This window comes from Phalacrocorax carbo, chromosome 6 (assembly GCF_963921805.1).
Source record: "Phalacrocorax carbo chromosome 6, bPhaCar2.1, whole genome shotgun sequence".
In the NCBI taxonomy this organism is placed as follows: domain Eukaryota; kingdom Metazoa; phylum Chordata; class Aves; order Suliformes; family Phalacrocoracidae; genus Phalacrocorax; species Phalacrocorax carbo.
Genome location: NC_087518.1, coordinates 750,495 through 766,761, shown reverse-complemented (window position 1 = coordinate 766,761; position 16,267 = coordinate 750,495). Strand labels below are relative to the sequence as shown.

The following is a 16,267-nucleotide window of genomic DNA, read 5'->3' as shown; positions in this document are numbered from 1 at the left end:
CTTGAGGGAAACTGAGGGTGAGAAGAGCAGTAAGTCAAGCCCTCTGTGGAAAAAATGACAGTAACAAAGTACTGTGAATTTTGCCATTGTTCAAAGATGAACAACAGCCCTGAACACTGAACTCTTCGCAGTGACAAAACGGCAGCCCCTGGGAAGCAGGATGGAACTTTCCAGCCCTGCGTCCTCCTCCTGCCCTCCCCGGTCACACGCAGGGACCCATCTCCAGTGGCTTATTGGAGCTTGGCAAGGGCTGGTTTCTCATGTCCACTTGTAGCTCTTCTGCTGGCAGTAAGCGGTCAGCTGACTGACGACTGTATGGAAATCCCCAAACAGATCTCATGAGGGGCAGAAAGAAAATTACTGCAAGTGACAAAAACCCACATGCCTGGGATTTCACGGTGCCTTACAAGAACTGACAAAATCTTCCCCGCCACCAGCTTACAGCACGGTTAACTCAGCTGCCGGTGCTCCACAATTCGGAGCGTGGCAGCCCCTCTCCACAACCCAGGGCAGCCCTAGCACTGACGACGCCTGCATCCCGCCAGCGAGCCTCCCTGGGCACAGCTGCAAGCGCAGCGGGCTTTGTCCACCCCTCCATCCACGTGGCTTTCTGCAAGGCTGCCTGCGAGCGTGCGGGGCAGGGCCTGCCCGTGCGCACGGCCGCCGCCTTCGCGTGAGGGGTTTGCAACAGGGACCCCTTCTACCCCACGTGCTCAGGGCGTGGGGGCTCCTGGAACTCACCGTCACAGGCAGCTGCCTTTCCGAGGTGCTCAGGGACTCGTTGACAGAGCAGTGGATGACTTTGTCCGAAACAATCTGGATCTCACACGAGATGAGGCCAATTTTCACTTGGTACTCATTGCTTTCCAGGCCCAGGCTGTCAGGCTCTTTCTAATGACAAAAATAGAATCAGGATGTCAGCCTTCAGAGCAGCAGTCGGAACTGCAGCGGATTTTCCTGCTTTACTTTCCGTATTCCTTGCTGTTTTTCAGACCTGGGAGGACTCTCCCTCACCAAGGACATTTTTCCAGCACTCCACAGGAAACCCAGAACCGGCCCATTCCCCATTTTCCTGTTTCCCACTCCTCTCTCAGCACGGGGCGCAGGAGAAGCAAGCCCCTCGTGGAACCTGGAAAAATCTGCTTTTGATCTGCCCTGGCTGTGCACTGCAGATAAGCATCTAAGCGCCCACCTGGGAGGGGGGAAGGATGTACAACACAGGAGATAGCCAGGGGATGCGTCTGCAGAGCCTGAGAAAGGGGGAGTGCATTTCTGAAGCACGTTGCAGCCAGCGAGGATATCCTGCAGTGAACAATGGCCTTTGAATTACTACTGCACATTGTCCAAGCCACTCAATTGCTGTACCCCGACTTCCTTGTTAGCTGAGCTGAATTCAGTAGCCAAAAGAGAAGAATGCATGACCTGTTTCTGCAGGAATAGGTATCTATTGTCAGGACCTTCTGCAGTACCTGTCTGATTTCAGGCCAGTGCATTATTGTTCTTTTTCATACGTCCAGTATTTTATTTAGCTTCTTGCTATTGCATCCTTCAAACGCAGCTCTCTGTTATCAAGCCTCAAAGGGCATCCTCAGGTCAGGCTGCATCTCCTGGTGAAGATTGATGCAGGTGCAGCAGACTGAGCCAGGACTGCCTGCTCCTGCGTGGCTCCTGCCTCTCCTATCCTCAACCACCCCCCTTCTCTCTCCTGCATTTGTGGACAGGCACTGTGCTGGCACTTAGGACCGAAGAGCTTCCCAGCGGGGAGCAGGCAACACCCCTGAAGAAGCAGAGCTGTAAATGTCACTCTCTTACGTGTATAACCAGAGTTAAGGGCTCGCCAGGATGGTGCTTGATCCACTTTTCCTTCTTGGCTGTGAAGAACTGGGGGTCGGCATAGTACTCCAGGCCGAACTTGCTGATGTGCAAGGCCTCCTCGGGGTACATCTCGTCATCCAGAGCTGGGCGGTCGTCTGCATAGAGGCAACCATTGAGATAGAAATCGACGGGTGCGGGCTTGCTCCCTGCAGTGATGTTGGAGGCAGCTGGAGAGGGGCAGGTGATCACAGTGTCGGTGTGCACCTTACAGCTCTGAAAGCAGGAAAGAGCATGCACTTTAAAAAACCAACATCGTGAGTGGTCCCACCCAGCCTTGCTCACAGCCCAGTCTGCAGCACAGGCTGAGGCTTCGGCTTCACGCCCCAGCTCCCAGCTCTCAGGCGGTACCCGGTGCGGACACCCACCGTCTGCTCTCTGCCAATGCCACGGACCACCATGGACACATTCTGGACCAGCTCAAAGCCTCTTCCTTCCAGGGTGATGGTCCTGCCCCCGCTTTGAGAAGGGAAGAAAGAGAGGGTGACTGCAGAGGACGACACAGGGCAACGAGGTGCAATGGCAGGGTGTCACCTGCTGTCATTTTCCCAGGGACGTTTCCCAGCTGCTTGAGCAGAAAATGTAACCCAACAGCCAGAGTCTTCCTCCTACTTGCAGCAAGCACCCACACTGCTACTGAGATACCAGGGAAGGAAGGAAGAGCAGCATCTGCTGTGGTGGGAAGGGGGGACCTCTTCCAGCAGCAGCAAACTGTCTCCCTTGCCCCCACTCCGCAGAGGAGCAGCCTGCCCCTGCATGCCAGGGGTACGCAGCAGGTTGCCCAGGCCACTGGCAGTGTAAGAGATTAACCTCCAAGCCCTCAAAGCAAGGGCCAGGAGATATTCCCTGTCCCTGCCCCGCAGCAACCCACAGAGAACTGTAAGTCTTGCAGAAGGAAGAGCCCCTTTCGGGTTGACAGGGATCCTGCATCTCCCAGACACTTCTGATTTAGATCAAAATGTGAAAGTCATTTTGTGTTTTGGATCTGTCGCCTGGGGAATGTGAAACACGGGCCCCTCAATGTGCAGTCGATTAACGACAGTAACGAGGGCCCTGATGCGCACAAGACTGCTTGGCAGAGCAAGGGGTGGAGAACCAGTACTGCTCGTCTGCTCTGGGCAGCAGAAGCTACGCCCTGTGCTTACCTTCCCCTTCCTCTGTACCACATTTGATCTGTTCGGAGTATCTGTCAGGATCAGTGAGGACGTACAAATCTCACCCCAGACACAGTGACTTTGGGTCCAAGGCCCTGAAAGTCAGGTTGTCTGAAATCTTTTACAACACTGTACATATTACCACGTAGTTACGATCCCAATTACTAAGGGCCTGTCACATCTGCAGACTAGTTTACACCTTCTGTTTTGTTTTAAACTTCGCTTGCACAGATTATTTTAGCAATACGGTAAGGTAAATCAGATCCAGCTACAGTTTTACACAAGTTGTTGTCCCCTCATCGTGCAGCAACGCATTGGAGCCGTGAGGCTACACAAGCCACCAAGCAGTCTGAAGAGCGAGACTGCTGTCACATCCTCAGTGGTCTGAAATTTGGAAACTGCTGGAAATACTAAGAAAGCAGACTAAGGTGATGGAGAAATACCCTGGTGGTTTTCCTTGTGAATATGGGCAGTGACATTCTTCCACTGTCTCTGTGTTCAGCTACCACTCTCGCCGCTCAGCAGAGCTCGCAAGCCTGCTAGGAGCTGAGGCTGGCTGAGTCACTGCTGTGCCTTGTCATTAACTTTCCCACAGCCTGCATGTTTGGCGCTGGGCTCGGGAATGCCGAGACACGGCTTTGCTCCAAGGGGATCAGGCCGTCAGAGCCTGCTCCGTGCTTGCACCCAGGCATGCTGCGTTCAGCGTGCTCCTGCAGGCACAGGCGCTGGACTCTCAGACTTCTTAGTCAGCCCTGGGTTTTCCAGGCCCCACAGCCGAGGAAGGTGGGATTTCACCATGATATCCAAAGCAACAGGAGCCTGAGAGATCCATGGAGACACATGAAATTAAAAGCAACACGCTTAAAAAATTAAATACTGTGACCTCGGGTAAGGCTGAGATCCAAAATTACAAATGTCAGCTTATCCTCCAGCAGTTTTACTGCCAAGAAAAATCCTCAGGGTCTCATAAAGCCCCCCACCTGAACCTCCCTAAAGCACCCACCGGGTGTACACAGTACAGTTACCAAGGCTGACTTTTTTTCCGTGTCTTAAATGCACTGAAATGAGCTACAGACAGTCCTGGTGTGTGAGACCTACTCCAGCGCTGGGGTACCCTGAAGCACCCTGAGAGCACTCTGCGGTGCCCCTTTTGTACCTGTCTGCAGGGCAATGTGTCAAACTCCAGGGCTGAGAAAGCCCCTTTCTCCCTGCAGGACCCTCTCCCACCAGCCTGAAGCTGATCCTCTCTTTTGCAGGCAGAAGCTCGAAATGGAAGTCATGATGCTACAACAGCATGGCCTGGGACCCCGATACTGCACCCTGCCTCCTGGCTTTGCTTCAGCGGCTCCTGGGGCTCCTGACACGGGGCTTGCTCAGGATCTGCTCTGCGTCTGCATGGCTTGAAGCACAGACAGGGCAAGCTCGCGTTGCTTGCAGTGGGCTACACCAGGATACTCCAGTCAGCTCTGAGCTTGGATGGGAAAGCACTGTTCGCTTTTGCATTTGGCAGAAATTAAGAGGCTGATCTCAACAAAGGCCACAAATCCTGGCAGACTTGGCTGAGGGAGGGATCTCACCTGATCTGGCTCTTTTTGGGGCTGATGTCTGATATAATCGGGTTCTTCTCATACTTGAACGTGATGTTGTAGCTGGCACAAGACTTGTTCTCGAACTGGACACAGACTCGCACGGCCGTGGTGAGCTCCGCGGACGGCATGGTGCAGGTGATGGTGCTGTCATTGCGGCTGCACAGGGAAAGGCAGGGTAAGCTGCAGAAAGCCACAGCGGATGGAGTGGCCAGAGCCAGGCACTGCGGACCCGAGCTCCCCCGGGAAAGCGAGCCAGTCAGCAGAGACAGGCAAGGAGGAGCTTCCAGTCATGTGCCAATCACCTATTAATTACATTGCCTACTAACAAGCAGTTCTGAGCATATACCATCCCGGGCTGCCAGACTGATTTCCCATACAGCCAAAGGAAAAGGGCAGGCTCCTACTTCTTGCCGCTGATGAGATGGGAACATGCAGGAGGAGGGGTTTCTTCTGACCAGTGAGCTGCCACAGGAGCGGGACCCTGGGCATGCAGGTGCCTTCTGCCTCCAGCAGACCTGGGAACGAAGCCCATGTCTGCTTTGCTCCCGGGGTTTTGGTCCTGGTCCCAGACCACCCAAGGGGCCTGGCGGTATCCTGCGAACAGCGTGCGAGAGGCACTTCGTTTGCCGCTGGTCGCTGCCGCCACATCACGGCAACACCGGCGCCATCGCTTTGCCAAAGAAATTCACCCCAGCCTGGTGTCAGGCACCCGCGCTGCAGCTCTGCCTCGCCACTCCGGGGATACCAGGCTGATGGGGCACGGAAACGGAGCAGGCAGCAGCCGAGCGGGCCGGTAGGGATGCTACGCTGGCTCCAAGGCTAGCAGCAGCATGCAGTGGTGCCCTCCACCCAAATCCCAGCTCTTCCTGATCTCCGGGGGAATAATATCATCCTTCCTAATGCTTTGGCTCTTGTCACTAGCTCAGTGCCAGCCCCCAAACCCAGTCCCACCTGAGGTCAATGCACTGCTTGGAGGTATTGACAAGGACACGGAGCTCAGAGCCGACGTCCAGCCTGCTGCCTCTGATGGTCACTCTGGTTCCTCCAGCCTTTGGGCCATTCAGGGGAGCTATGGACTGCACCACGGGAAGCTGAAAACAAAGGAGGAATCCGTTTTCTAGCCTGGTAAATTCACATTTGGATACTCCACACTATATGTGGGAATTGCTTCAGTAAAAGTAAGTATCCAGTACTGTGAGGCTCTGAAACAGCAGCACAACAAAAGCTTTTGCTGGCAGGGTTTCAGAACAAGGAGAGAGGTACGAGCGCTGAGGAGTGAGGTGATCTAAAACCCCTGTGTCTCTCTGCAGTCCTTAAATTCTGGCAATACACTAGACACAAGTCCAAACTGGAGCCCAGGATCCCACCAGTGCCTTGAGATTTCCAATGGAGGGTGCAGAGCTGCTGACAGCTCCGGGTCCATCAACAAATGGAAATTTCTCATTCATTCCAGCTCCTACCATCTCTGCACTTCCAGATCCATTTCCTCCTGAACCTGAAGGTAATGCTGAAGTCCTGCTGGATGATGGCCTTGAGATATGTGAAAACAGCCACCTGGGTCTAGATAATTGAATATCAAACTCCTTCTTAAGGAAGCTTCAAATCTGAATCTCTTGAAGCGACAGACCTACGGGGGAAGTTACATTGCCTCTCGCCATTTTCAGCAGAAATTAGCATGTATGTTATCTGCATTTGCAGTCCCTGGAAATCTTCCTGAGATTTATGAGCTTGAGGCTTTGATAACTAATGCGAGGCTGAACCCTCACGCCTGCTGCTCAGAGTGCCCCAGGAGAGTCTTCTGGACAACTTCCCCGCTCCGGTTTGAAGAGGACACCAAGGGCAGAGCCAATAATTATTTCAAGACCCTTCCATAAGGCACTTGGTAATTCCCTGTCAAACACCACAAACCCTGGAGGAAGGAGACCCGCCGGGCCGCAGAGCGCGGCTGAAGCCTGCTCACCGCCGCAGCGAGTCCCTTGCTGCAGCCACAGAGCAAAACCGCACCGAGGCAGGCTGAAGAACATGGGCTGAGCTGCTTCGTACTGCCTGTGTTAATGCCCTTTCCTGTCAACCCCAGCCACACAAACATGCTTATTAATAGCTATCCTTGCCCTCAACCTACACTCAGACTGCTTTATTCCTCTACAGCCATTTCCTCTGTTGTTTCTGATCATTACCCATTTCCACAGGATTCATTTTGTTAATTTGTATTTCTCCGTGTGTCTGCAGGCAGCTGTCTCCTGCCCTTAGCCCTTAACCTATGCATTCAGGTCCACAGTTACAACAGCAGCAGAGAGGATTATTCAAGTTCCCCAAAGCCCTCCAGCTCTTCCCCTCTGCAAGAGCCAGTGGCTACTGCTCTCAGTGCATTGCCAGCACTGATTGCCTCCATCACGACTTTTGCAAATTCAGCTCATTTAGCAAATTCAGCTAATCCATAGCCTGCTACAGCATCCTGGAGAAGTCTCTCGATCATGCTTCTCAGCAGCATTACAGCTGAATACTGCCTCCTCTAGATATGTCTAACAGGGACTTTGAAAGATGTAGCGCACAATATTTGGTATTTTACAAAGGACTTTCTTTGGAAGGGCAGTTCTAAAATTCTTTTAAGACTTTTTTAGGTAAACCGCTATCAGTGCTCAAGCTTAGGTCTGACTGAGACCAGCCTTGCACAGTGCAGTCTAGTCGGTCTTCCTGCCATTGTTAGCGAGAGGCGAATCAAGAACACTAAGCAGCATTGCTTAGTTTGCAAACGGTGCGGAAGCCACGGCTGGCGTGGAACTCGGCAGCAGCTACACATCATGCGGTTTCACTCCCTGAGGCGGGCATGCACAGAGCGGGGCACCGCCTCACCCCTTCTCCAAGCCTTCCTACGACAGGCACAGGACACTTTCTGCTCCCAGGAGGGCAGCCTTTGCCACAAGCGGGCTCAGGAGCTGCCAGCAGAGCAACTGGCTTTTGCCCTCCTTGCTTTGTTGAGTGATGGTGCTTTTACAGGTGTTTCCTGAGAGGGCTTTTCCTTTCACGCCACAAGCTGGCGAAGAAGGCGCCCGGCCCTTTCCCACTCTTCAGGCCCTGATCCTCTTTGTCAAGAAGACAATCGGCTGGGCTGCGAGTGATGTGGCTGAGTCAGCACACACATCCTGATGGCGATGCACCAGAAATCCCAAACCCGAGGACTATTACTGGGTTGTACCCCAGCTGTACCTTGCTCCACTCCGGACTGCTGGATCTCTAAGACGTTTTGGATGTGAACAGGGACGCCTGGAAATGATGGGAATGGGTCCCAGAGCAAACGTCCTCCCGGGAACTACTGCTGAGGCAAGCCTGGCAGTGCAGTCGCCTCACCGGTCCCCTCTGTGCGCTGCCAGGCCTGGCTCTGCTACGGGGCACTGGGATGTGCCATGCCTGTGGGGGCTGCACGCGTGTAAACCTCTCTGAACTAAACACCCAGCACATGATTGGTTACAGGGTGGCAATTACACTCCATGATCCTGCCCGAAATTCCTCACAATGGCTACCAGGAATCGAATGTCGTTTCCTGAGGCTCAAGTCTTCTTTCAAGCCACTAGATTGCAGCACAGTCTATTCTTCCCCAGCACAAGCACAAAGACTCTGAGTAAAAGGCATGCCCTCGGCACCCACCCTGTTGTGTTTGCCCTGGACGCATAGGGCCGCCTGTGAATAGCGTCTAGCCGGAGACGAAGGTGCTTGTAGGAAAGAGAAGAGCTGCGTGGATTTCTTTAAGGTTTATAGACATAAAAGTTATCTTTGTGAGATGGTACAGTACAAAGCTATAAAGGGCTTTTCTTTGCATAATGACATGGGGTTAGCTCAAGTGTAATCCATACACATTATGCGCATGCAAAAACCAAGACAATCTCTGCAGCAAAAAATATCATTTCTAAATAGTGTGAGTCCACAGTATGTAACTTACATAGCACAAAGGGACTTTGCAAGTCTCAAAAAATCTCACAGGTTGTAACGGCACTTTAGCAAAAGAGGAGTAAGAAAAATGAGCTCCTTCTTACAGCAGGAGAAACGATGATATAGGCAGGATAAGTGATAAACCACTGCAGGAGCTGAGACTTGGAGCGAGGTTGTGTGTGACGACACCCTGGCTGCAGTCCTGCCCCTCGCACTCAAGCCCAGATTTGCCAGACCTCGCTCAGGTAACCACAGCTGAGGAGTCATGTCAGCTGCTCCTTGAGGACCCTGATGCTTTTTTGGCATAGATCCCCTTTCTAAGCCAGCTGTCGGTATGGGGGCTGCAGGCTTGTTACGGGGTGCAGGGACCATCACTGTGAGAATCATTGAAAAAACATCCAGGAGGCAGCTACTCACCACATAGGAGTACCGCTCCCTGGACCTCCCTTCCCGGCTCACGTTAACCGTCACCACATCAGAAAACGCCTCCTGAGCCTCTCCGGTCTGGCACACGATCCTGCGGGCAGGAAAGGGGAGGTTGGCTGTCGTGCCGCCCCACCAGAGCAGAGGGGCAGAGCCCACGGCCCCCCCACGCTCCGCATGGTGCCCACTGCAGGGGTGCGCCGGGCAGCAGCAGCCACAGGGCGCCCGGTGGAGGGCACCCGTGTCCCCCCTGCGCCAGGTCACCCCCAGCGCCTGCCCGGGTCCAGCGCCCGGTGGAGGGCACCCATGTCCCCCCTGCGCCAGGTCACCCCCAGCGCCTGCCCGGGTCCAGCGCCCGGTGGAGGGCACCCATGTCCCCCCTGCGCCAGGTCACCCCCAGCGCCTGCCCGGGTCCAGCGCCCGGTGGAGGGCACCCATGTCCCCCCTGCGCCAGGTCACCCCCAGCGCCTGCCCGGGTCCAGCGCCCGGTGGAGGGCACCCATGTCCCCCCTGCGCCAGGTCACCCCCAGCGCCTGCCCGGGTCCAGCGCCCGGTGGAGGGCACCCATGTCCCCCCTGCGCCAGGTCACCCCCAGCGCCTGCCCGGGTCCAGCGCCCGGTGGAGGGCACCCATGTCCCCCTTGCACCAGGTCACCCCCCAGCTCCTTCCCGGGCCCCAGCAGGGAGGGACAGGGACAGGGGGCACACACGAAGGGGACAGGGACCTCCTCCCCAGCTCCCCAGACACTCACGCCTCGGAGACGACGTATCTGCTGGGCAGCGGCGCGCATGGCACGCTGCCTATCCTGACGGCGCCGAGGACGTCGCTGAAGCGGCGGCCCAGGTTCCTCCCGCGGATGGTCAGCAGGGTGCCCCCCTCCAGCGGCCCGTGCAGCGGCTCGATCTGCGGCACCAAGGAAGAGGTCGGAGGAGAACCACCGGGAAGCTTCTCGCCGTCACCGCTGAGCCTGTGTCCCACGCCCAGGCCCCACTTGGCTCCCCCGTGAAGGCGACAGAACTGCTCCTCGTGCCCCTGCTCCCCCACAGCAGGCCCACCACCACGCCTCCCTTGCTGCAGCTTTGCAAATCAGAAGCCATCACTGGATTTGGTACAGGGCTTTGGTCAGGGCTTACTCCAGCTGCAAACACATCTGGGGGTGAAACGTCACTCCTTCCACACCACAGCTTTGAATGGAGTTAGGGCAGAGACAAACCCAGAGACTTGGAAACCCTGAGGAGGGATGCTAGTGTGCTAGGAAAAGACAGTCCTAACATCACATTCTTTAAGGGCTGTCCCAAATGCAGCAGGGCCTTTCACGACAAAAACAAGACAAAAAGCGTTCTGGTGCATGGAGCGTGGCCAAGACACCAGCACTGCGGCACCGCGGGGCACGGGACAAGTCCGCTGCCGCAGGAGAAGGCTGTTGCCCACCCACCCCCTACGCCGCTGGTGTTTCACCTGGCAGCTGCTGACTCCCCTGCTGCAAGGGGCCGTTTCACCGTGTGAGGGGCGTCCCCGGGCAGCGTGACTGCATTATTCAGTGGGTGACACAAATTCCTCCAGTTCAGAAATGGCTCTTTTACCTTTGCAAAGGCAATGGCACACAAAGCCAGCGCAATGCCTGCTCCAGGAGGGCCCTGCGAGGGCTTGTTTGCTCACATGACTCTGGAGGATTTGGATTTACCAGCTACTATTTGCTAAGGAAATAGCGACAGAGTCTTGTGACACTCTGCGACCCGAACTGTGGTTTCCTTCCATTATTTTTTGGTGAGGTGCTGATAACACTTGACGTGCGCTGAGGGAAGGACAGCCTCACAGGGAGCGCCCCTCGCCCACCGTGACAAGAGGGAAGAGGCAGGTGATGGGGACCCTTCAGTCCCTCCATGCGGTGTTACAGCACCCAGATTTTGAGCAGCTGTCGCTACACGCCTCCCTAAGAACAGAAATCCCATATCCTTGCCAATAATAATGTTCATATTAGCTGTTTGCCTCTCCAGCTTCTCCCGTTCTAGAGAGCTCATTTAAAGATTTGCTCTATATACTTTCTTTGCTACTTGTCAGGGACAAATTTGTTGGCTTATATCATACCTCTATGCAGAACCCCAGATCCAAATACCCCCAACAAACATTCATTCAACTACAATTTAAATAAAACTCATTTCAAAATGCATAACGCCGGAAAGTCCCTCTGCCACTCTTCATCTCAGCAGAACTGCAGAGCACATGTGCCTGGAGACAGAGCGCACACTCACATTTCAGCTGTGCTCCATTAAACGCTATTCCTGATAAGAATCCTTCAACCAACTCTACAAATCTTTCCCGCTTTTCCCAGCCCCAGGAACTCTGGGACATTTTGATCGTGCTGGTGTTGTTTTTCCCACTAACATGAAGAAGACTGGATCTTGTCACTAGCAAGATGTCCTTGGCATCAGGTGACTCAACAGCACGGAAAAGTCAGTGAATAATTCAGCGCGGGTCTCGACCCTGTCCTGTGCCAGCAGCAAAGCGCGGCTCCTCCTGTGCCCCCAGCTGGGGACAGCGCAGCCGCTTTGAGCCCTCTGCGCCGCCTGCCACGCCACGTGCACCCTCCACGTTGCGTTCAGGTCTTACCTTCTTAATCTCCGGAGCTGGACAGACGTCTGAGATGTGGGGGGCCTCGCCGTGCAGCCTGCAGCTGGAGCTGCTCTCACTCCAGACGCAGCGGTGCCCCAGGTCCTCCCTCCCCAGGCACTGAGAACAGTCAGCGCTGCCGGTCGCACAGTTGTACACCTCCACTAAACCACCAGAGACAACAAAAATGTGAGCTCCTGGGCCTGAGACTTTCATAGCTTTGCTTAGCTTGAGGCAGTCAAACACAGCCCCCCCCCAGTCCCCCTGCCCCCCAGCTATATGAATCCAAGTAACATCTGAAATCCAGTGCACGAGCAGAGCAGCTTGCACATACAGCAAGATGAGGCAGCGCTTGGCTGCCGTCCTGAAGATTTCCCAGAAGGACTGGGTGCTTGTTCTCACTGCAATGTAATTTAGCACTTTCTTTTCCTTTTTCTTCCCCTTGAAAAACAAACAACACCCAAACTCGGAACCTTTTGTCAATTTATGCTACATGTTTCCAACTCTCAGCATCCACATGGGAAGCTGCTTTGCAAAGCTGGCTCCATCCTGCTAGCAAAGCAATCACATTGCTTCCACACTCTGACAAAAATCGGGTGGTTACAGTGCTTTGTACAGTGTTTACAGTTCCTTTCCTTCCCCCTGGTGACCACAGGCCCCTTCCATTGACTTCTCCCTTCAGATCCGCTCAGTTCATCTTCCACATTATTTTCCTTCACCGCTTTCACCTCTTCATTAGCTGGTGCCCTAGGTTACATTTCCTCTCCAGCCTAAAGACTTCTGCCGCTGGAGCGTGGGTATCCGCTGAGATAAACGGCCAGAAACAGCCAGGAAACATTGCTTTCACACCCTTTTCCCCAGAGGAGACTTTGCAGGAGAACATAAAACAAAGAAACAGTCACATTTTGCACTTCTGTTCAGGGGAGGATCTCAAGGCGCTTCATAAGCAGCTAATGAATCCCTCAGCCTTCAGCGGTCTGCCTGCGCTCGTGCTAATGAAACATCATCGGCACCAAGGAAGCCTCCCGTTCTCCACAAAAAAATGAGCTTATTTCACCTCATCTTGAGTCCACCCAGTGAGTTACACTGGTTGGTTTTCCACCCAACAGCAAAGAGCTGGGATTCCTTCAGTGGACTGCCAAACCAGAGTTTACAATAAAAGCTAATAAAGACTGAAATAATGAACAGTAATAACAGTAATTCCATTAAAGACAGTATAAAAGGTGCACACATGTATCACTGGCCCGGCAGATCTTGGCTTGCAATTCAGCCTCTCTAATTTTACTCGCACCCATGTGGCCGAGGTGAGGAGGAGCCAGAGCAGTCCAACGGTCCCGCAGGATCGCCAAACAGTCTGGCAAATTCATATTGATGCAAACAGAGCCGTGTAAGCGAGCTGTTTCTCCGCGCAGGAGGGGAGGGGATTCCACACTCTTTCCGCTGTCGCTCCTGCTCCCAGCACCACCCGCGCAGAGAGCTGAGAGTCTTCTCTTGCACATCAAAATAGTCTTAGCTCAGATCGCCCACCCCTCGCCTCCTCTCCGCATCGCAGAAGTACGGACACCCGCTCCTTTCTGCAAGGAAGTCATCTCTCATGCCTACCCGTGCTGGTATTCCAAAGGTTATTTCACCAGCGTGGAATGCTTTGCAAGATAAGCCTCCTTTATACGCTGGGATTTACTAAGGGGAAACCTTTTTATCCTGGGTCAGCGGCTGATGGCGTTAATGTCTCTCTACCTATTACAGCTACCCTCCAAAGGAAAATCTCACTTCAGGCATCTAGCTCTCATTTGCATCCAGGGTAAACCAGTTCCTGCTGCAACAGTCGCTGACGCTGCAGAGGGAGAAGAGCCCAGAGCTGCTGCCTCCAGCGAGAGCACAGAGCTCGGGGCAACGCCGGGGCAGGGAGAGGCGGCTGCTGCGCCAGCGCGGGCTCTGTCAGCCGACCGGCTGGCCCTGTCCTCTCCAAATGCCTTGTCTGAGGGCACTCTTCAGCTGACTCTTCGCCTGCCTTCCTTAGCCTGCTTTTTTGGGAATCCAAGCGTTCTTCCCAGAGACAGAGTGGGCCAGGGGTGAAATGTGTTTACACATTTTATTCTTTCTCAGCACATGAGGGTAAAAAAAAAAAAAGGCTCAGTTTTTACAGCTTGCTGAACCTTGATGCCACGCTCCTGTGAGAGCTTGTGGCAGAGCCCTCTGCCGTCCCTTATCTCGTCCGGGAGGAATTCCTCCCTGACCCTGGGGACGCCCCACATTGCTGCTGTGACCCAGAGCACCAGCACACCCCGTCCCGCGCGTCGCTGGCAGGAAAGACCTCAACTGCTGCCTGTACTCAAGGACAGGGCTTGACTTTCCCTGGGTGTAAAGGGGGTGTCTGCAGGCGCCCCTCTGGTTTCTGGGCACACATTCACAGGGATGCAACTCTGGGTAAGCATGTTTTTTGCGTGTGCCTGAGAGAAAGAACCAAGCTGTGCCCAGCTGAGCCACGGTCTCTCTCCTGAACACATAAACTTTGCCAGGATTTGAGTCGTTCAAGCTGACCAGACGAGAGCAGAATAAAAATATTTTCAACTCAGACCTGTCATCATCTCTGGACTGTCGATAAATCTGTCTGGTCTGTCCTTCAGCTGAAGGTTCACTGGGAAGAGATGGCTTTTTTCTGATGTGTGGAGCTGCACACAAAGAACAAATACACAAACACTTAGGAAATTTAGTAAAATATGAGGTTCCATATGCACACTACATGGATTAACATTCCTCATGAGGCTTCTCTGACCACTGCTTCTCAGAACAGGAGGGTCTCATCTTTAGCAGAGGGAAAGAGAGGGAAGGCTGTTTTCTGTTTTGTTTTACTGAGGTCCCAACAAAGGGCACCGAGGCACGGCACACACTGCAGTGAGAGCAGAGCCCTGGCTTGCTGCTATTTTTAGTAGAAATGGACAGGAAAACTAACAGACTGGCCAGTCTGCACATTTTCAGTGCCGGGCTACACTACAGAGTTTTGCAGGTGACGTGATGGGAAAGTGCTCCTCTCCAGCTTCTGCTCGCAATATTCCCATCGGTGGAAGCCCAAACGTTTGCTGCGTTTCAGAGGTGCGGTCTGCCCTCCACCAACCGCACACCGCTCTTCGCTGAGCATCTGAGCCTCTTCTCAGACCAATTCCTAGTTCAAAATAAAAGCTACAGAAATAGCAACACTGAAAGGTGGCCAGTTTTTTTGCCTGAACTGAACTCTCCCCGTTTAGAAAGGTAAACAAGTAGCTCCTTCCCAAACCCCAGCGGAGCAAGGACTGGAGCCACTGCAGATACCCAGAGCAGACAACGCAGCATCGGCGACTTGCGAACGCCCTTCCAGCATCAGCACGTGCAAAGGGCCTCTCGCAGGAGGGGCGAACCCAGTTTGCTCTTTTTTTCAGCTGGAAGTGGAGGGAGGGAGGAGGGGAGGCGGCATCCCAGCCGCTGCGTGGGAGGTTGGGGACAAGACCCTCCCTGCCCTGGGACCTGCCCCACACCGCAGGGGGAGCAGGGGCTGGCAGCCTCACCCCCCCCAACTCACCAGCACGTGTATGCACTCCACGGCAGAGGAGTTCACCCACCGGGCTTCAAACGTCCTGTCTGTCCCAAAATGGCACTCCAGAGCTGTCTCCTGGGAGAGGGAAGACAAGGGGAGCAGAACGGCTGTAACAACCGTTTTGTGCAGTTCTCTGTCTCAGTCACCCGATGCGGCAGACGCTGTGTCTCACCCTGTTTCTGTCGTCAGTACCTGAACTGTGCACAAGTCAAACAGGAGATCAGAACCTGATACTGTAAACGGGGCTCGGATCAGTGCCTAATTAATCCTGCTCTGTTACACACCTATACATAAAACTGGTGCAGGCTGAGCATCACACATGGAGTGAAGCGCAGCGTGCTGTTGTAAAGTGTCATGACCAGGCGTGGGGCAGCCGCTCCTGGAGCTGGGGACATGTGGCACTCGCAGACCAGGGGACGTGCCTGACCCACGGCACTGGCAGACCAGGGGACGTGCCTGGCTGGGCTACACTCTCATAACCTCCACCAGTGGGGCACCCAGGTTCCTCTGGATCCGGGGTGTTTAGAGCTCATGCTGCAATGCTGACCAAGAGCCAACGTGGTCCCAAGCTGCCTTGCCCAAACCAGACCAAACCAGTCCGTGATTTGGGCTCAAAGCCACCTTCCTTCTCCTCCCAACAACCACACAGAGCAAATCTCAAATTCAAATGAGGACCCAGCCAGGAGTACGTTCAAAGGCAGATTTTCTGTGCTGTTTTTCTGATAACATGAGGATGATATCCTGCCCTGAGTTACTGCTGTGCCCCCATCCTGCAGGAAAAAATCCTATCTCCAAGCAGGTTGATGCTCCACCACTACTGAGGTCTAACTACCCTTTGAAAACTGACAGATCTGATAAAAGACATGAAAGAAAGCGCCCGACTCCTGGCAGGCAGCTGCTGGCTCAGCGAACACACACGCTGCTGCGAGGGGGAAACTGGAACGTCCTCCAGCGCACCGCTTGCGCCCAGGCAGCTTCTGCTCTGCAGGCTGGCCCGTGCCCCTCGCCTCTCGCCCACCACCTGGGCAGACCCCCGCAGCAGCAAAGGTGTCGGGACACCTGTCTCCGATGCTCCCAGCTCTGGCAGCACTTTGGTGCTGCAGAGAGGACAGGAGAAGGAT

The 16,267-nt window shown here is 54.3% G+C and overlaps 1 protein-coding gene across 1 annotated transcript in view; it reads right to left on the bottom strand.

The window, feature by feature from the left end:
- Positions 1–16,267, bottom strand: part of PLXND1 (plexin D1) — an 86,914-nt gene that overhangs the window by 32,826 nt on the left and 37,821 nt on the right. Inside the window, exons 10-19 of the mRNA XM_064453383.1 lie at positions 15,132–15,221; positions 14,154–14,247; positions 11,576–11,739; positions 9,717–9,868; positions 8,960–9,059; positions 5,567–5,706; positions 4,604–4,771; positions 2,241–2,331; positions 1,813–2,088; positions 742–891 (exon numbers count right to left, since the gene is read on the bottom strand). Of these exons, the coding sequence (XP_064309453.1) occupies positions 742–891; positions 1,813–2,088; positions 2,241–2,331; positions 4,604–4,771; positions 5,567–5,706; positions 8,960–9,059; positions 9,717–9,868; positions 11,576–11,739; positions 14,154–14,247; positions 15,132–15,221 (1,425 nt within the window). The remainder of the gene's footprint in view (positions 1–741; positions 892–1,812; positions 2,089–2,240; positions 2,332–4,603; positions 4,772–5,566; positions 5,707–8,959; positions 9,060–9,716; positions 9,869–11,575; positions 11,740–14,153; positions 14,248–15,131; positions 15,222–16,267) is intronic.